General features: G+C 45.6%; 1 protein-coding gene across 2 annotated transcripts in view; it reads right to left on the bottom strand.

The window, feature by feature from the left end:
• TACR3 (tachykinin receptor 3) overlaps positions 1-20519 on the bottom strand; it is a 442628-nt gene that overhangs the window by 216269 nt on the left and 205840 nt on the right. For both annotated transcript variants that reach the window (XM_063918118.1, XM_063918127.1), the window contains one exon: positions 12908-13093. In XM_063918118.1, the coding sequence (XP_063774188.1) occupies positions 12908-13093 (186 nt within the window). The remainder of the gene's footprint in view (positions 1-12907; positions 13094-20519) is intronic.

Genomic DNA, 20519 nt, shown 5'->3' with positions numbered 1-20519 from the left:
ATGACAGAACATTGGGGGGTAACACTAACTTAACACTGGGGGGTGGCACAATGACAGAACACTGGGGGGATGACACTGACATAACACAGAGGGGAGGGTGGCACAATGACAGAACACTGGGGGGGGTGACACTAACATAACACTGAGGGGGTGGCAAAGTGACAGAACACTGGGGGTGTGACACAATGACAGAACACTGGGGGGTGATAGTAACATAACACCGGGGGATGGCACAGTGACAGAACACTGGGGGAGTGACACTAACATAACACTGGGGGGTTGGCACAGTGACAGAACACTGGGGGGGTGACACAATGACAGAAAACTGGGGGGTGACACTAACATATCACTGGGGGGTGGCACAGTGACAGAACACTGGGGGGGGGTGACACTAACATAACACTGGGGGGGTGGCACAGTGACAGAACACTGGGGGGGTGACACTAACATAACACAGAGGGGAGGGTGGCACAATGACAGAACACTGGGGGGTGACACTAACATAACACTGGGGGATGGCACAGTGACAGAACACTGGGGGGGCTACACTAACATAACACTGAGGGGGTGGCACAGTGACAGAACACTGGGGGGTGACACAATGATAGATCACTGGGGGGTGACACTAACATAACACTGGGGGGTGGCATAGTGACAGAATACTGGGGGTTACACAATGACAGAACACTTTGGGGGTGACACTAACATAATGGGGGGGTTACACACTTGACAGAACACTGGGGGGTGAAACACTTGACAGAACACTGGGGGGTGACACTTGACAGAACACTGGGGGGGTGAAACACTTGACAGAACACTGGGGGGGTGACACTTGACAGAACACTGGGGGGTGAAACACTTGACAGAACACTGGGGGGGTGACACTTCACAAAACACTGGGGGGGTGACACTTGACAGAACACTGGGGGGTGAATCACTTGACAGAACACTGGGGGGGATGACAGTGACAGAACAGAGGGGGAAGGAGCGCGGGGTACATACATTGATACTTCCGGATGTCTGACTGCAATGTCACAGGATCGCAAAGTATTAGCACCGTTTACAGCCCTGTGCCCTCCTCCTGCTCTCTGACCTGACTGCTGCGCAGTGCTCAGAGCAACGACCACCGGCTAAGGATGCCGGATTTCTGGCTCAGCGCTGCCTGTCTCTACCCCCGGTGGCCACAATGCTGGTTTACACACTGGGGGCCAGGAGCGCCGATGACTGTAGCTGTAAGGACTCCAGGGGCTTCATGGTGGCTGGCGTGGCTCGCCACAGCAGCAACATTATGAATAGCTGTGGTGGGTAAGAGGGTGGAGCTTGTTGCAGTCATGCTGATGGGGTTGGCCACTCTACTTTAACTTCCAGGAGACCACTGCTGCATTAAAAAATTATACGGTGCACAATTTTTACATAATGTAGCTGCCGGCTGCTGCACCAACAGACTGCAGAGGGATGCAAAGCAGGCAGAGTGCCTCTTTAGCCCGGCACCTCCCTGCTTTGCATCACTTTGCTGAGCGGGTAGCACCGGCTCTGCGTGCAAACCAGCAACAGCAGGTGCTCAGGAACAGAGCTCAGGCCCTGCTTCCTCAAGACTTCAGCATGACGGTGGACCGCAACGACTGGAAGGCTGTCAGGTGGGAACCCGACTACAATTCTTCAGTCAGATCTGGTCAAATTCATGCCAGGATCCCTGGGTCATAGATCTTATTTCCCAGAGCTACAGACTGGAGTTCCAAAAGCTCCCACCTCACAGATTCTTCAAATCAGGCTTGCCAGTTTCACAAGAGGCAAGTATAACTTTACAGCATGCCATCCAAAAACTGGTACAGACTCAGGTCATTGTTCCAGATCTACCTCATCTACTAAACAAGGGGTACTATTCCAACTTGTTCGTAGTACTGAAGCCGGACGGTTCAGTAAGACCGATTCTGAACCTCAAGTCTTTGAACTTATGAGTGTTCAAATTCAAGATGGAGTCTCTGAGAGCGGTGATCTCAGGTCTGGAGGAGGGGGAATTCCTACTGTCTCTGGATATCAAGGATGCGTACCTTCATATTCCGATCTGGCCTCCTCATCAGGCTTATCTCCGGTTTGCACTGTAGGACTGTAACTACCAGTTGCAGGCCCTGCCATTTGGTCTCTCCACGGCACCGAGGGTGTTCACCAAGGTGATGGCAGAGATGATGTTTCTACTCCGCAAACAGGGATTGAACATAATTCCGTACCTGGACGATCTCCTGATAAAAGTGCCGTCCAGGGAAAGGTTGCTGGACAACATTGGTCTCTCAACCAAACTCCTCCAGGATCACGGGTGGATTCTAAATCTTCTGAAATCTCACCTAGAGCCAACACGGAGGCTCCTATTCCTGGGAATAATATTGGACACGGAGTCACAAAAGGTGTTACTTTCGTTGGAAAAGGCATTGCTAATCCAATCGATGGTTCGGGATGTTCTGAAGCCAACCCGGGTGTTGGTGCATCTGTGCATTCGCCTTCTGGGGAAAATGGTGGCCTCTTACGAGGCACTTCAATATGGAAGGTTTCACTCAAGACCGTTCCAGCTTGATCTGTTGGACAAATGGTCCGGATTGCATCTTCACGTGCACCAGAGGATCCGTCTGTCGCCAAAGGCCAGGATCTCCCTTCTGTGGTGGCTACCGTCTTCTCACCTCGTCGCAGGACGGAGGTACGGAATTCAGAACTGGATTCTATTAACCACGGACACAAGCCTCAGAGGGTGGGGAGCAGTCACTCAGGGGGTGCAGTTTCAGGGAAGATGGTGAAGTCAGGAAGTCATCCTTTCAATCAACATTTTGGAACTCAGGGCGCCCTTCTGCAGGCCTCACATCTTCTTCAAGATCGGGCAATTCAGGTCCAGTCGGACAATGTACATAAACCGACAGGGTGAAACGAAAAGCAGAGCAGCAATGTCAGAGGTGTCAAGAATTCTGCTCTGGGCAGAAAGAAATGCGGTGGCATTGTCAGCAGTCTTCATTCTGGGAGTAGACAACTGGGAAGTAGACTTCCTCAGCAGACACGACCTGCACCCGGGGGAGTGAGGCCTTCACCTGGAAGTTTTCAGGTGCTTGACAAGTTGATGGGGATAGCCACAGATCGACATGATGGCCTCTCATCTCAACAAGAAGCTCAGGTGGTATTGTTCCAGGTTGAGAAACCCACTGGCAGTGGCGATAGACGCCCTGACAATTCCATGGGTCTATCAGATGGTGTACGTGTTTCCTCCACTTCCTCTGATCCCAAGAATTCTAAAATGAATAAAAAGGGAAAAGGTTCAAGCAATACTCATTGCTCCAGACTGGCCAATAAGGGCCTGGTACACGGACTTTCTGGAGATGTGCCTCGAAGATCCGTAGCCTCTACCAAGGATCTTCTGCAACAGGACCCGTTCATTTATCAGGACTTACTGCTGCTACGTTTGACGGCATGGAAGTTGAATGGCTGATTCTAGCCAGGAGAGGGTTCCCTAACAAGGTTATGCCGACTATGATCCAAGCCAGGAAGGGGGTAACGTCTAAGCATTACCATCGTATTTGGAAGGAATACGTCTCTTGGTGTGAGAGCAGAAATTATTCTGTGTTATTTCATCTGGGACTTTACTGCTTTTTCTGCAGGCAGGGGTGGATGTGGGCCTACGTCTGGGCTCCACAAAAGTCCAGATTTCGGCCTTGTCCATTGTCTTTCAGAAACAATTGGCTTCTCTCCCTGAGATCCAGACATTCTTGAAAGGTGTTCTGCACATCCAACCTCCCTTTGTGCCTCCCACGGCACCTTGGGATTTCAATGTGGTGCTGCAGTTCCTCCAATCGGACTGGTTTGAACCGTTACAGGAGGTGGACGTAAAATATCTTACGTGGAAGACCGTCACACTGTTTACCTTGGCTTCAGCAAGACGTGTGTGAGAGCTGGGGGCTTTGTCTCACAAACGTCCCTATTTAATTTTCCATGAGAACAGAGCTGAACTCGTCAGCAATTTCTTCCTAAAGTGGTGTCCGCATTTCACATCAACCAACCTATTGTGGTTCCGGGTGTCACCGACACCTCTGCTACTTCAAAGTCTTTGGATGTTGTGAGAGCTTTGAAGGTGTATGTGAAAAGAACAGTTCGTCACAGAAAGACGGACTCGCTGTTTGTTCTTTATGATCCCAAACAATTGGGTGTCCTGCTTCAAAGCAGACAATTGCACGCTGGATCAGACTTACTATCCAGCATGCTTATTCCACGGCAAGTTTGCTGTGTCCAAAATCTGAACAGGCCCATTCTACTAGGTCGGTGGGATCTTCCTGGGTGGCTGCCCGGGGTGTCTCGGCTTTACAGCTCTGCCGAGCAGCTACTTGGTCAGGTTCGAACACATTTGCTAAGTTCTACAAGTTCAATACTTTGGCCTCTGAGGACCCTCAGTTTGGCCAAACAGTTCTGCAGGAACCTCAGCATTCTCCCACCCGATTTGGGAGCTTTGGTACATCCCCATGGTACTAAATGGATCCCCAGTATCCTCTAGGACGTAAGAGAAAATCGGATTTTAATTACCTACCGGTAAATCCTATTCTCGTAGTCCGTAGAGGATACTGGGTGCCCGCCCAGTACTTCATTCTTCGTACACTATTACTTGGTTAAGTAATGTTGGTTCAGCCGTTGCTGTTCCTGTTTCAAGTTTGGTTAGCTTGGCTTTCCTCTTGGTGTGTGTGCTGGTTCGGAATCTCACCACTATTCTTATCTATCCTTCTCTCAAAGTATGTCCGTATCTTCGGGCACAGTTTCCTAGACTGAGTCTGGTAGGAGGGGCATAGAGGGAGGAGCCAGCCCACGCTATCAAATTCTTAAAGTGCCCATGGCTCCTAGTAGACCCTTCTATACCCCATGGTACTAAATGGACCCCAGTATCCTCTACGGACTATGAGAAAAGGATTTACCGGTAGGTACTTAAAATCATATTTTTCCGCACAGACACTGAGGAGACACGTCCTCTTGCTACACTCTCCAATTCTGGAGTGAAAATGGCGGCAACGCGCGGCTCCTTATATGGGTTCCAAAACCCGTGAGAATCCGACAGCGGGATGATGATGTTTTGCCTCATTCTGGTTTCCGAGTCTGGCGGGAAGTCCCGAGCCGGGCTCGGCGAAGGGCTCAGGATGTGATGTTCGGTAGGGTTCGGTTCACAGGGAACCGAACCCGCTCATCCCTAATATATATATATATATATATACATATATATATATATATATATATATATATATATGTAGTGATGGCAAGAATACAATCCAAACAGCAGTACACACTAAAGACATGTGTAACAGTTGAAGCAGCTACTGTAACCAGTAGGTAATATTGTAATTATTATTATTATATTATTACCAGTTATTTATATAGCGCATACATATTCCACAGCGCTTTACAGAGAATATTTGCTCATTCACATCAGTCCCTGCCCCAGTGGAACTTATAATCTATATTCCCTATCACATGTACACACAGACATTCACACTAGGATTAATTTTGTTGGGAGCCAATTAACCTACCAGTATATTTTTGGATTGTGGAAGGAAACCAGAGTACCCGGAGGAAACCCACGCAAGTACGGGGTTAGGGTTATGGTGGGAATTTAACCCATGACCTCAGTGCTGTGAGGCAGTAATGCTAACCATTATACCATCCGAAGTAGCAGCAGCTCAGTCCACAGTGTACAGTACCCTGGAAGTGCTGTTAGTGTTGTAGGTAAAGTTAGTTTTAGATCTGTAGTTATTTCATGTTTTGGTTTTGGTTCTAAGTTGACAAAACCACCCTCACATGTTTTGTTTTTGGATCTGTTTTTTTTTAAATGCTAAAAACAGCTAAAATCATGTGATTCAGGCATGTTTTTGTTTCTACAGTATTATTAACCTCAATAACATTAATTTCCAGCCATTTTCAGTCAATTCTGACCACCTCACAGCTTTCTTTTCATCCAGTTTAGGGTTAGAGGTTGCACCAAGCTAGCTGGCTGTCTAAGCAAAGAGACTGCTCTGGGTGGCACAAACACGTAGCAGTTAAACTGTAAACATGGCATCTCTAGGAAACAGAGTGGCAGTGTAGTGGTAGCTAAGATGGCAGTTTAATAAACTATATGATCTCATAGAAAGTAAACAAGAATATTCTCATTAATCAAGAACTAGTTCTGAGGCCCGAGGAAGGAAGGATTGATTTGTAAATTATTATTTTTAATAGTTTGAACATTTTAATCAATGGGGGAAATGGGAAAGGTACCAAAAGATATTTTATTGTTTTTTTGCATTTTCGATACAGTTAGTTGATTAGTTAGTTAATCTGTTTTATTGAATAAGAAAATTTATGAGGGAGGAGGTGTGTAGTGTGGTCAGCAGACCATCAATGCATCTGGTTTTACAGGGTTAATTGAGATCCTGTGTCTCCTCTAGCAAATTCCATCTCAATTCCATTTTACCAGAACAGCAATTCCTCGTCTGTACTGGGAGGTTAAAATAAACTAATTATTGGCCTACAAAATGCCATTGTACCACTATCCACTTAACCAAAGATACAGTATGTGGACAAGTGGTTGTGATCAAACTAAAGACTATATGACTGTGACAGCACATGTGGTGGGTGTATTGCCTTCAGTGGCAGTTTCTAATACACACCAGCTCATTCACAGGCAGGCTACTCTCTGTATAATCAGCTTCATTAAGAGACATACCATTGTCAACCTGTTAGAAAGACTAAGGGATGTCATAGCAAGATGGCTCAGCCAAATAAGAAGCTCCTGAGGATTTGTCATTTCCGATTACTCATGTAATACTGTGAGAGCATCACAACTTGGTGAATTTGAATGCATCCCATGTTTTGCCCACACAATAAACTTGGTGGATCAGATTTTTTTTTTTTTTTTCAATGACAGGGGCATGCAGAAGGTGCAGTCTTTGGCCAAAAAATATTCTGGCCATTTTTGGCATTGAGCAACTGCATGTAGAAGATTGCAGCCATTGCAAGAACATTTCCTTTTGCCATGCCACCAACTGAAGCAAGAAGTAGTGACCAGGTGGAATTGCACCCTTTATACTGTATGCTTTAGCGAATGAAGGAACAGCAACACACCATCAAAGCATACACAAGAAGCTATGACATAGGCAAAGGATGGGGAATGAGCCTTATTCCAGTACACTGGGAAACACTTTCTGTTTTATGCAAGCTGCTGAAACCATTTAAAATAGCAACCAATGAAATGTGGAAAAAGACTAATTTTCATAAAAATTATCTACAAATTCTACAGTATGAGACGTTTGTAATGGTGAATTGTATATTTTTCAGCAGTAAACTTTCCCTTTATTTGAAGAGATATTTTTTTTCTTTAGCATTGTAAAGTGTTGTTTTGATTTCAGGTGCCCTTTCTTAAGTCTTCTATGCCCTTGAGCGCCAGCTTTAGTTGATGTTGAAGTACTACAGTACGTACTAATTTCACAATCATCATGACTGGCAGCAGCCACAGCACTAGTACTTGGTTGCTGCTCCTGCTCTTCTATCGACTGATTTATGTTCCATATCGAATCAGTGCTTATATTTATTACTGCAGTGACATGGCACTTATTGAGCTTTAATGAACACACAAGTTGTACAAAACAACAACTTTTTTTCTATTTTTTCACAAATGACAACTTCACACTGCTGACTCACACTGCTTATATTTATTAATGCAGTGGCACGGCACCTATTAAGCTTTACTGAACACACAAGTTGAACAAAAAAATTAAAAACAGCTTTTTTTCAGTTTTTCACAAATTACAACTTCAATGAAAAATGTTGTGGGCACCAGCATGTACTGTGCACCAATAAAGTGTTAAAGCTGCCCTGTATTATGAGCTCTGGACTGCAGCTGTAATGCGGGAAGTGACAAAAAATAAAGCACCTTTGTGTAGTTGCACGGCTGAGAATCAGCACTATTGTGACACACTTAGTCAATATAGATGTAATTTCCTACACTATAAAAATAAAAAAGAATGCATTGCTAACTGCCTATAATTACTGTAAATTGGCCAATATTAACACTAAGAGCCTCAGAAAGTACTGGACAGTCACATAGCTCAGCAGTCATCAGCACACAGCATCAGCACACAGCTCTCCGGCGGTCCTATGTGAAAGTTTCCACTCACCTAATCTTGCTGAGAGTTTGCTGCGAGAATGTTCCAAAACTTGCAACATGTAATAGCCTGCAAGTTCAAAGGTGCCTACATACAGTAACTCGCATATGATGCCATGCGGGGGTGCTGCTGCTGGACCCCGCAAAACACTTGCAAATCCAATTTTGAGTTTCATTACACGTGGCATGTTGGCTTTGTAACCAATGTAGTCATTGGTCTGCAAAAGTTGCAAGAATTTAACCTCATAGGCCCTATAAAAGTGTCACTTTACAGTATGCATTTTTTTTCACTGATAGGTGTTGTGAAGGTGGTTACAGGTGTAGGCGATTGTAGCTGAGGTGCATGATGGCATGCAGGAATAGCATTGAGGGACATGAGTTAGCAGAGGTGGGTAGAGAGGAGGCGGTAGAGGGAAAGCCTGCACTGTGCACTGGTGTATGCAACTGTGCTAGTGCATGAGAAGCTGCTAGGGGCTGAGGCACATCATACATCCATGACATGCAAGAAGGCTTTATGGCAGGGGGTATGTTATGTAGTGAATGCTGTTAGTTCTTAAAACACTGTTTGGAGAACTGTGGGTTCTCAAATCAAAAATGGCAGAGGAGCTCCATGAAGGGCAGAAAACAGGGAGTGGCCCAGCAGTGCACATCCACTACATCACCTTTGAGGAGGAGCTGAAATAAGTAATTTCCCCTCAAATTTTTGCAGCAGCCATATTGAGGACACCAGAGCTGTAACTAGCACTGGGCGAGCAAGCACGTGCCCCGGGCGCCATGTCAAGCCCAACAGAGGGGGGTGCCACGGTCCTGAGCTCCCATCTCCCAGCCACATCACTCTGCCAGCTCCCGGTCCTCAGTTCCCAGCACTCAGCTGCCTCACCAGCACTCACCTTCCACACACTTACCTCCTGGGAGTCGGGAGCCGGCGGGCTCCCGACTCCCAGGAGGTAAGTGTGTGGAAGGGTGAGAGGTGACCCTGTGATATCATTAGAAGGGGGGGTGCTAGAAGAGACACATGGAGATACATGGGGGAGGGGAGAGACATTGACAGACATAGCAGTGGGGACGCTGAGAGACAAATGACGGAGGGAAGAGAGAGGGACACATTGACAGACATGGGGGTAGAGACACTGAGAGACATAGAAGGGGGAGAGAGACACTGAGAGACATAGAATGGGGAGAGAGACACAGAGACATAGAAGGGAGAGACAGACTGAGAGACAATATAAAAGAAAATTGAATAGTGGCGCAACTACCAATAGCCTATTGGTAGTTGCGCCACTATTCAATTTTCTTTTATAACGTCTATTTTCTTGGAATTTTTGTGAAGGTTCCTTATTGCGTAGTTGGCTGCATTATACCTAGCAGCGCATTTATTCATTCATTGTTTTCTGTACAGACTGAGAGACAAAGAAAGGGTGAAACACTGAGAGACATAGAAGGGGGAGAGAGAGAGAGAGAGAGAGACACTGAGAGACATAGAATGAAGGGGACACACAGACTGAGAGACATAGAATAAAGGGGGCATACACTGAGAGACATAGAATGAAGGTAGGGGAGACACAGAGACATAGAATGTGATGGTGTGCTGAGAGACTTTGCATGGGGTGGCGATGGTGTGCTGAGAGAAATGCAGGGGGTAGGTGGTGGTGTGCTGAGAGATGACGTGGGGGTAGGTGATGGTGTGCTGAGAGATGACACATGGGTAGCTGATGGTGTGCTGAGAGACGACGCAGAGGGTAGGTGATGGTATGCTGTGAGACAACATAGGGGATAGGTGATGGTGTGCTGAAAGACAACGCAGGGGATAGGTGATAGTGTACTGGGAGACATTGCATGGGGAGGTGATTGTGTGCTGAGAGACGACGCAGGGGGTAGGTGATGGCGTGCTGAGAGACAACAGTGGGGTAAGGGGATGGTGTGCTAAGAGATGACACGAGGAGGAGAGGATGGTGTGGCTGAGAGACGACATGAGGAGGAGATGATGGTGTGGCTGAGAGATGCAGGAGGCAGGATGTGACACAGGGGGCAGGATCTTTGTCTGGTTGAAACGCTGTTGTACGATGCTGACATTGTTAATATTCCTACACAAACATGCATCTTCTGTACGACGTGATCTCCTACATGAATAGCGAATACCAACTGAAGACGCCATCTGCCTTAGAGGATACATTTCTTCAGAGGTTCCACATTGTGAGAAACCAACATATAGGTAAAGTGCATGTGGAATTGAAAAGAATGTTGCCAGTGTGATGTGACTCAGGTGGCGTGACATGTTGGCACGCCCCATTTTCAGTGGCCATGCCCCTTCTAGTATGTGACCATGCCCATTCAGGAGCGTGGCCACGCCAATATTTTGGCACATACACATAGTTTATTTTGTGGGTATTTTTTTGGGGTGGTGGGCACCACTCTTAATCTTGCGCTGGGCTCCAAAATTCCTAGTTACACCTCTGGAGGATAGAGCACCCATACACTCAAGCTGCAGCTGGTGAGTCAAAATATAATTTTTTTGTTTTAAGTGTTAAAACTTAATTTATTCTGAACATATTATAATTTTTCCACAATTTGCTAAACTTATACTGTAACAATAGCAGACAATTTTATTACCACACCATGTAAAGTGAGAGGAACCATAGCAGAGGAACTGTGTACAAATGTGTACAATCTGAAAAAACACCATTCATTATTTTTGTATAGGCAAAGACAACACCAAATAAGGATCTCTGTTTATTAAAGGGTAACTGCTTATTTTATGCATATTCTGGTACAGAATAATCTACTTAAAACAAAAAGGGCATTGTAACATATTTTATATTTTGCCTTCCTCAGCTGAACCATAGAGGGTAAAAGGATCCTCCCAAAAGGTGACGCTCCCATACTGCTGATGATGGTGACGTTGCTGGTGATACCGCCGGTCACCATACCGACATCAGGAACCCGGGGTTGAGGATACCGGTGGGGGGGTGGGGTGGCAGTGCAACTAAGCCCCTTGTGGGCTAGCTGCGCTCGCCATGCTTGCGTGCTTGCCACAGGTTCTATTCCCACTCTATGGGTGTCGTGGACACCCATGAGTGGGAATAGTCTCTGTTATTCATCTAGCATCATCACGCAGCCACTGCACGGTCCGGGCACACCTGTATTGCCCAGACCGTGCCCCTAAAATGGCGGCCAAATGCCACCGGCTCGCCCCCTCCCACCCAGCGACCGCCTCTGCCTGTCAATCAGGCAGAGGTGATTGCAGGGCTGAGATGGCCGTCGGCTGTCTGGCATGTGCCGGCGCACTGCGGCGCCGGTGCAGTTCAGACCTGATTGGCTGCTGTGCGAGAACGCACAGCAGCGATCAGGTCTGAATTAGACCCAGAGTTAGAAGTGGAGACATGTTGAACAGATGGGCAAAGTGGGAGCTAGCAGCAGGAAAGAAGAGGAGATGGGAGGGAATGAGGTAAAGGGAGCTAATGAAGGGGAAGAAGAGGCAGTTAGGTGACCTTTTTTATCTCCAAGGAGGGAAGAAAGCAAAAAGGGTAGGAAGACACATGAGAGGTGGTAGCAGTGTAGGAAGAATAGGAAACTGGAAACAGGAGATACAGATGTGTTATTTTACATCTTTACTGTAGTCACGCCAAACAGCCCCTCTTGGTATCCAGGTCGCGTGAGAATCTTCTAGCATTGGGCATCTTTTTTGCTTCTCTTTTGCCAAAAAATGCATCTTAGGCGCTATGCAATGCAACTAGGACATATAAGGAGACTGTGCTGATTAATTTGATATACAGTGTGACACTTGTGTATTTGTGTGGCAAAAAGAAGACTCCCGATGTTAGCAGATCTGGCTGCTCACTCCCTCCAGGCATCTTGCGCTGCAGGGTGTATTGAGACTGGCTGTATGAGAACGCTTCTGTAGCATTGTGGATGGCATCAATTTTGGTAGAAAAGTGGATTGTGAAGCCAAGAGCAGAGAGTTGAAGGTATAAAATATGTGTGATATCATTGGCTTCCTATTGAAGCCTATAGACACTGAAATACTGGAGGCTGACACGTTGTGACACTGTGGAGGGCATTTAAGGTCTTCTAGTAAATGTAAGGAGATATGTTGATTACACAAGTACAGTGGTAGTAGGATCAATGATTAGCCAATCAATAGTGTTTAAGACTGACTATGCGTTTCAAATACTCATTATCAAATGAAGTGCATCTACTTCCTCTACTCCCCAGGATGCTAAATATACATAAGACTTTCTTTATTGAGTATTCCATCATTAAAGTATTTTAAATCCTTAATTAACTACAGACATATAACATCAGTGACTAGCCCCTGAAATACAGTATGACAGTGCGTACCACTGTTATAGAATGTAAGAGTAACTGTGAGTAGGATCGGATGTAGATGGCAGCACTTGACCAGTGATTGGCTGGTGGACAATCATGTGGTCATGTGTTCCATAGCTGTGGAATGCAGACACCGGTAAGGGAAACCAACATGGCATGGCATTTGAGGATGGATGCACTGCATACTGGTGGTTTGATGAACCCTGGAGGTGGATGGTGTGCCTAATTGATTTGTGTACTATGTAGGATGTTGAGCGCTTTGCAGTGCACCTACTGAATTCAATACTAATAATAAAGAAAATAATGCACTTCCAGTCTACATTAGAATTAATAACTGGTGTTGATAATAATTATCATGAGGTATGCCATAAGGACCACTACGGGACCAAAATGTCAGCTGTATTATTTAGTTTAAGAGAAAAAATAACTTACGTCAATCTTTTTCCAAACCCTGGCCATTCAAGCAAACAAAGAGTCCTTCTTGGTGTCACTTTGATTTCAGAATAAAGGCATTGAGGGAAAGCCAGTAGAAAAGCAAACACCCAAATACTTCCGATGACCACTTTTGTCGAAGTAGCAGATAAGCGGGGTTTCAGTGGATTGATTATAGCCATGTATCTGTAATGACAATACCATAATTAAAATAAACAATTTGGAAGTAGTCTCTAATATTTCTGTAGTGAAAACGAAATACATGTCTACAATTAGGCTATGCCCAGATGGATTTAGCTTGTATATTTGAAGCATGTTATTACTACAGATATTACATGTGCATGCCAGAATTAAATAGGTGTATTTATTGATCACTTCAAAATTTGCAGTTTTCTCTTATAACCTGTTCAGAGACAAAGGTGGTCATAAAGGTGGACTATAATTCTAATTACTAATACAGTACATCCAGAAAGTATTCACAGCGCTTCACCTTTTCCACATTCTGTTATGTTACAGCCTTATACAAAACTGGATTAAATTCATTTTTCCCCTCAAAATTCTACACACAATACCCCATAATGACAACAGCAAAAAACTTTTTTTTGAGATTTTTGCAAATTTATTAAATATAAAAAAAAATCTAAGAAATCACATGTACATAAGTATTCACAGCCTTTGCTCAATACTTTGTTGATGCACCTTTGGCAGCAATTACAGCCTTAAGTCTTTTTGAATATGATGCCACAGCTTGGCACACCTATCTTTGGGCAGTTTAGCCCATTCCTCTTTGCAGAACCTCTTAAGCTCCATCAGGTTGGATGGGAAGCATCTTTGTACAGCCATTTTCAGATCTCTCCAGAGATGTTCAATCGGATTCAAGTCTGGGCTCTGGATAGGCCACTCAAGGACATTCACAGAGTTGTCCTGAAGCCACTGCTTTGATATCTTGGCTATGTGCTTAGGGTCGTTGTCCTGCTGAAAGATAAACCGTCACCCCAGTCTGAGGTCTAGAGTGCTCTAGAGCAGGTTTTCATCCAGGATCTCTCTGTACATTGCTGCATTAATCTTTCCCTCTATCCTGACTAGTCTCCCAGTTCCTGCCGCTAAAAAATATCGCCACAGCATGATGTTGCCACCACCATACTTCACTCTAGGGATGTATTGGCCTGGTGATGAGTGGTGCCTGGTTTACTCCAAACATGACGCCTTACAAAAACGTCAAAGAGTTAAATCTTTGTCTCATCAGACCAGAGTATTTTGTTTCTCATGGTCTGAGAGTCCTACAGGTGCATTTTGGCAAACTCCAGGCGGGCTACCATGTGCTTTTTACTACGGGGTTACTTACGTCTGGCCACTCTACCACACAGGCCTGATTGGTGGATTGCTGCAGAGATGGTTGTCCTTCTGGAAGGTTCTCCTCTCTCCACAGAGGAATGCTGTGGCTCTGACAGAGTGACCATCAGGTTCTTGGTCACCTCCCTAAATAGGGCCCTTCTCCCCTGATTGCTCAGTTTAGACAGGCGGACAGCTCTAGGAAGAGTCCTGGTGGGTCTGAACTTCTTCCATTTACGGATGATGGAGGCCACTGTGCTCATTGGGACCTTCAAAGCAGCAGATATTATTCTGTACCCTTCCCCAGATTTGTGCCTCAAGACAATCCTGTCTCGGAGGTCTACAGACAATTCCTTTGACTTCATGCTTGCTTTGTGCTCAGACATGCACTATCAATTGTGGGACCTTATATAGACAGGTGTGTCAACTGAATTTTACTGTACCACAGGTGGAATCCTATTAAACCGATGATCAGTGGAAGCAGGATGCACCTGAGCTCAATTTTGAGCTTCATGGCAAAGGCTGTGAATACTTATGTACATGTGATTACGTAGTTTTTTATTTTTAATAAATTTGCAAAAATCCCCTAAAAACTTTTTTCACATTGTCATTATGGTGTATTGTGTGTAGAATTTTGAGGGAAAAAATGAATTTGTTCCATTTTGGAATAAGGCTGTAACATAACCAAATGAGGAAAAAGTGAAGCGTTGTGAATAGTTTCCGGATGCACTGTATGTCAATGTTGATATGAAAACTTAATCCAAAAACCAGTCACTCCCCAAATTTCTTTAGGATATAAGAAACATACCAGACACTAATCTCATGTAGAAGAACATTCCAGCTCTCAATAATTCCCTTTAGGAAAGATGAATAAATAATGTGATAATAATTTATTATAATAACTTTTGACGGCAATATTATAATGTTGATGCATTTTTTGTTTATAATAAGATGCGCAATTATTTGGAACCGACAAACAATCTCTTTCTCTGATATACATGTGACGAGATTTAATACATTATGTCAGGAACTCATTTTGATCAAAGGGTCGAAAATAATATTTACATGCACACGAGCACGAGTAACAAGAAGGAAAGCAATCTTATAGCATATCAGTAAGCATAAATCTCATGAGAGATGTACAAATCTTTGGCAGCCAAACTGATATTGGAGAATTAATCCAGAACTCTTGCAACTCCTTGCTAACAGCTCTGACCAAGAAATGTAAACATTTCTGTTTATTCTTCCTTTTGTTTTATGAGAAACTATTAAATAAGAATATAATGTACAGTATTTCATTTTTATTAAATGTTTTAAATCTTAAGCATTGTATTTTCTCAAATGAAACCTCATTTACTAAGTTTGGTCTCTGTGATTTTATATTTCTGTAAATTAGTTTAATCAATGCTACATATCTGTACCATAGGTATTATTTGCACAATAATAATAACTGGAAATTACTGGTCTAATATCATTTAGTAGGGAGAACTGAAGACTCCCTATTTGGATGAAGTCTTCAGAGTACTGTGGCTCTGATAAAACCTTAGTGGTACAGACATCACTAGTGACAGTGTGAGATCATGGGAAGTGTAATAATTTTTTAAACAGACCAGGTAATTGTTATATATATCTCCTATATAATAGCCCAGATCTGTGACTCTGTGCCTGGGCCTCTAATGCTGGGAGCTCTCACTGGGTTAGTGGCAGGTCTATCACACCCAGTCCACAGCTGATTGGGTGAGAAACGCCCTCCCACATAGCTTACATCCAATGGGAGGCTCTGCCCTTTGCCTGCTGTGTTTTCACAGAGCAGGATTAGCAATGGGACTGATGGAGCTGCAGCTCCAGCCCCACACCCAAACATAGGCCCACTGCATCTGCAGCAACATACCCTCCAACAATTTATACATAAAAATGGAAACAAATTTGAAAAGGGGTACATGGGTACAGCAGCGTGGCCATGCCCCTTTTCTCATACTTTCAATGGAAGCTTAGAGAGTCAAAAATCGCTACAGACCATAAAAAAAGGTCCTGTACCTGCCAAAAAGGTGCAGCTGGAGGGTATGCCACTGCATCTGCAGCAAGTCTCTGCGCTGTAGATAGGGAAAAAACATCCTTTTACTGCAGCATCCTATGTCCTGCTGCCAGTCCGCCTGCCCTCCTCCGGCATCAACAATCCACACTCCCTGGTCACAGCGCAGGTGGAACAAAAGCTGCTGTGGCCACCGGCATAGATGTGTATGAAAGCGGCGCAGTGGAAGGCTTTCAGAGCCCTCCCTGCTTCGCATGCTCTCTGAGCCCCGGAGCCTCCTCTGCGTGTGATGTCACAGAAGTGCCTCCCAGCCACAGCCGCGCCCAGATCCCCAGAGGCCCTGGGCTGCCGGCCTGGAAGCCCCGAGATGGCTAATGTAACAGATAGAGTGGGTGATATCGCGGAGGGTAATGTCTGGATGCTGAATCAATGTAAAAGGTGACAGTGCTGTGCAGTGCAGTGGGTGTGCAGTCAGGGCCGATGCTAGGGTGTTCGGCGACCCCAGCAAACTATACATTTGCACCCTTGCATACTTTACAAAGGCACAGCGCACATTATACCCCCTGTAGTAGAGACACTTACACATGTAACGCCCCCTGCACCAGAGATGCTTACACATGTAATGCCCCCTGAAGCAGTGACACTTACACAAGTAACACCCCCTGTAGCAGTGATGCTTACACAAGTAACGCCTCTTGTACCAGTGACACTTATACACGTAATGCCCCCCTGTACCAGTGACACTTACACATGTAACGCCCCCCTGTACCAGTGATGCTTACACACGTAATGCCCCCTGTACCAGTGACGCTTACAAACGTAACGCTCCCCTGTACCAGTGAGGCTTACATATGTAACGCCCCCTGTACCAGTGACGCTTACATACGTAACACCCCCTGTAGCAGTGACGCTTACACACGTAACACCCCCTCTACCAGTGCTGCTTACACACGTAACGCCTCCTGTACCAGTGACGCTTACACACATTATGCCACAGCCACATATACACACACACACAACAGACATATACATAGATATATATATCAGTTCGATTAGAAGGTGTACAGGTGCGCTGGCAGTCCCTTTTCTCTCAACAGTAGAGAAAATTCCAAACACCAGAAACCTCTGAGTTGTAGCACAGGTATAGGATAAATACCGCAGCACTTTCCCAGTAATGGCTCCGGACTCCTGGAGCAGGATTGATTTCTAGGAATAAAGCATAATGGAAAAGGCGGTCATAGTGCAGACTGTTTATTCAAATTATAATAAGTAACAGGTCCACGGACAAATTGTATAGGACTTGTACCATATAGCACACGCTGTGGGCTGGGTACCACATGGTTCAAGAAAATTCCACTGGCACAAACTGCATACCCGCTGGCCGCTGCCCGGGACCACACACCGCACCGCTGGCTATGGTATAGCCGTGACTCGCCAGGAAACCTCTCTGGATCCGACAGTGGGAGCAGTTGCATGGGTGGAACCAGCGCGTCAAACAGGCCACGCCTCAACGCGTTTCGTATCACACTTTGTCAGGAGGCTGGCCTGTCTGACGCTGAGCTCATGTTTTATGTCCCTTGGCTTTGTGTGCGCATCAGCCCACATTGCTCAATTAGTGGCAAGCACAGCTGAGCACTATTATGGCTCCAGGTAGAAATGTTTAAGACATGCCAATAAAGCACTTTTTTTCTAAAAAACATAACAATCATAGGCGTGCGCACGGGGGTGCCTGGTGCGCACAGGCACCCCCTTATGTCCGGCACCCCCCACACGCCACGCCGGCTACAGATGCTGCTGAGACCTTGACTTTTCATTGCCACACTGCTCCTCCCACCCCGCTGCGCCTGTGTCCGCTGTGGATGCTATACAGTATATGTCCGGCCAAGGGGGGGAACTGACTGACATTGCACTATGCCTCGAGATGTGATATGTTGATGTTACACTGCAAACCCTCCCTCCCCGCCCATGCTCTCAGTGCACTGTGTGGGTTCCCTGCCCCTGCCTTCACGCGCCACTCAGGAGGACGTGGAGCTGCCGTCGGACCAAACGACACATCCAGTGTCAGTGTCACTGAGGCAGTAAGTTCCTCACACTACATGCTGCAGGGGAAAGGGGGGGGGTGTAGAGGAGGGCAGGCCAGCCAGGGGGAATAAAATTATATATATATATATATATATATATATATATATATATATATATAATTTTTTTTAAAGCAGTACATCCATGTACATTATGTAATCTCTATTTTCTTTTCTTTCATGTTTTTTTTTTTTTTAAAGCTGGGCCAAGCATGTGCACTTAAAGTCTGTAGGTGCACTCAGGAAACAACTGAATACTTGGCTCAGCTAGTATATATATATATATATATATATATATATATATAATCAGAGAAACAAAGAGGCGGCACTCGGAGACTTGAAAATTCAAAGTGTATTCACAACAAGTGACACTTGTTGTGAATACACTTTGAATTTTCAAGTCTCCGAGTGCCGCCTCTTTGTTTCTCTGATTGCATATACCGGAGGGAGACCCCCGGATGGGGAAGGCACAGGAGCAAGCTATATCCCGCTGTGGATTCAGTGAGTGCCGGGGTTAATGCACAAGTATATATATATATATATATTAGAGATGAGCGCCTGAAATTTTTCGGGTTTTGTGTTTTGGTTTTGGGTTCGGTTCCGCGGCCGTGTTTTGGGTTCGACTGCGTTTTGGCAAAACCTCACCGAATTTTTTTTGTCGGATTCGGGTGTGTTTTGGATTCGGGTGTTTTTTTTCAAAAAACACTAAAAAACAGCTTAAATCATAGAATTTGGGGGTCATTTTGATCCCAAAGTATTATTAACCTCAAAAACCATAATTTACACTCATTTTCAGTCTATTCTGAATACCTCACACCTCACAATATTATTTTTAGTCCTAAAATTTGCACCGAGGTCGCTGTGTGAGTAAGATAAGCGACCCTAGTGGCCGACACAAACACCGGGCCCATCTAGGAGTGGCACTGCAGTGTCACGCAGGATGTCCCTTCCAAAAAACCCTCCCCAAACAGCACATGACGCAAAGAAAAAAAGAGGCGCAATGAGGTAGCTGTGTGAGTAAGATTAGCGACCCTAGTGGCCGACACAAACACCGGGCCCATCTAGGAGTGGCACTGCAGTGTCACGCAGGATGGCCCTTCCAAAAAACCCTCCCCAAACAGCACATGACGCAAAGAAAAAAAGAGGCGCAATGAGGTAGCTGTGTGAGTAAGATTAGCGACCCTAGTGGCCGACACAAACACCGGGCCCATCTAGGAGTGGCACTGCAGTGTCACGCAGGATGGCCCTTCCAAAAAACCCTCCCCAAACAGCACATGACGCAAAGAAAAAAAGAGGCGCAATGAGGTAGCTGTGTGAGTAAGATTAGCGACCCTAGTGGCCGACACAAACACCGGGCCCATCTAGGAGTGGCACTGCAGTGTCACGCAGGATGTCCCTTCCAAAAAACCCTCCCCAAACAGCACATGACGCAAAGAAAAAAAGAGGCGCAATGAGGTAGCTGTGTGAGTAAGATTAGCGACCCTAGTGGCCGACACAAACACCGGGCCCATCTAGGAGTGGCACTGCAGTGTCACGCAGGATGTCCCTTCCAAAAAACCCTCCCCAAACAGCACATGACGCAAAGAAAAAAAGAGGCGCAATGAGGTAGCTGTGTGAGTAAGATTAGCGACCCTAGTGGCCGACACAAACACCGGGCCCATCTAGGAGTGGCACTGCAGTGTCACGCAGGATGTCCCTTCCAAAAAACCCTCCCCAAACAGCACATGACGCAAAGAAAAAAAGAGGCGCAATGAGGTAGCTGACTGTGTGAGTAAGATTAGCGACCCTAGTGGCCGACACAAACACCGGGCCCATCTAGGAGTGGCACTGCAGTGTCACGCAGGATGTCCCTTCCAAAAAACCCTCCCCAATCAGCACATGATGCAAAGAAAAAGAAAAGAAAAAAGAGGTGCAAGATGGAATTGTCCTTGGGCCCTCCCACCCACCCTTATGTTGTATAAACAAAACAGGACATGCACACTTTAACCAACCCATCATTTCAGTGACAGGGTCTGCCACACGACTGTGACTGATATGACGGGTTGGTTTGGACCCCCCCCAAAAAAGAAGCAATTAATCTCTCCTTGCACAAACTGGCTCTACAGAGGCAAGATGTCCACCTCATCTTCACCCTCCGATATATCACCGTGTACATCCCCCTCCTCACAGA

The sequence above is a fragment of the Pseudophryne corroboree genome, chromosome 1 (genome assembly GCF_028390025.1).
Source record: "Pseudophryne corroboree isolate aPseCor3 chromosome 1, aPseCor3.hap2, whole genome shotgun sequence".
NCBI classification, from domain to species: domain Eukaryota; kingdom Metazoa; phylum Chordata; class Amphibia; order Anura; family Myobatrachidae; genus Pseudophryne; species Pseudophryne corroboree.
This window is presented reverse-complemented; position numbering and strand designations above follow the sequence as displayed.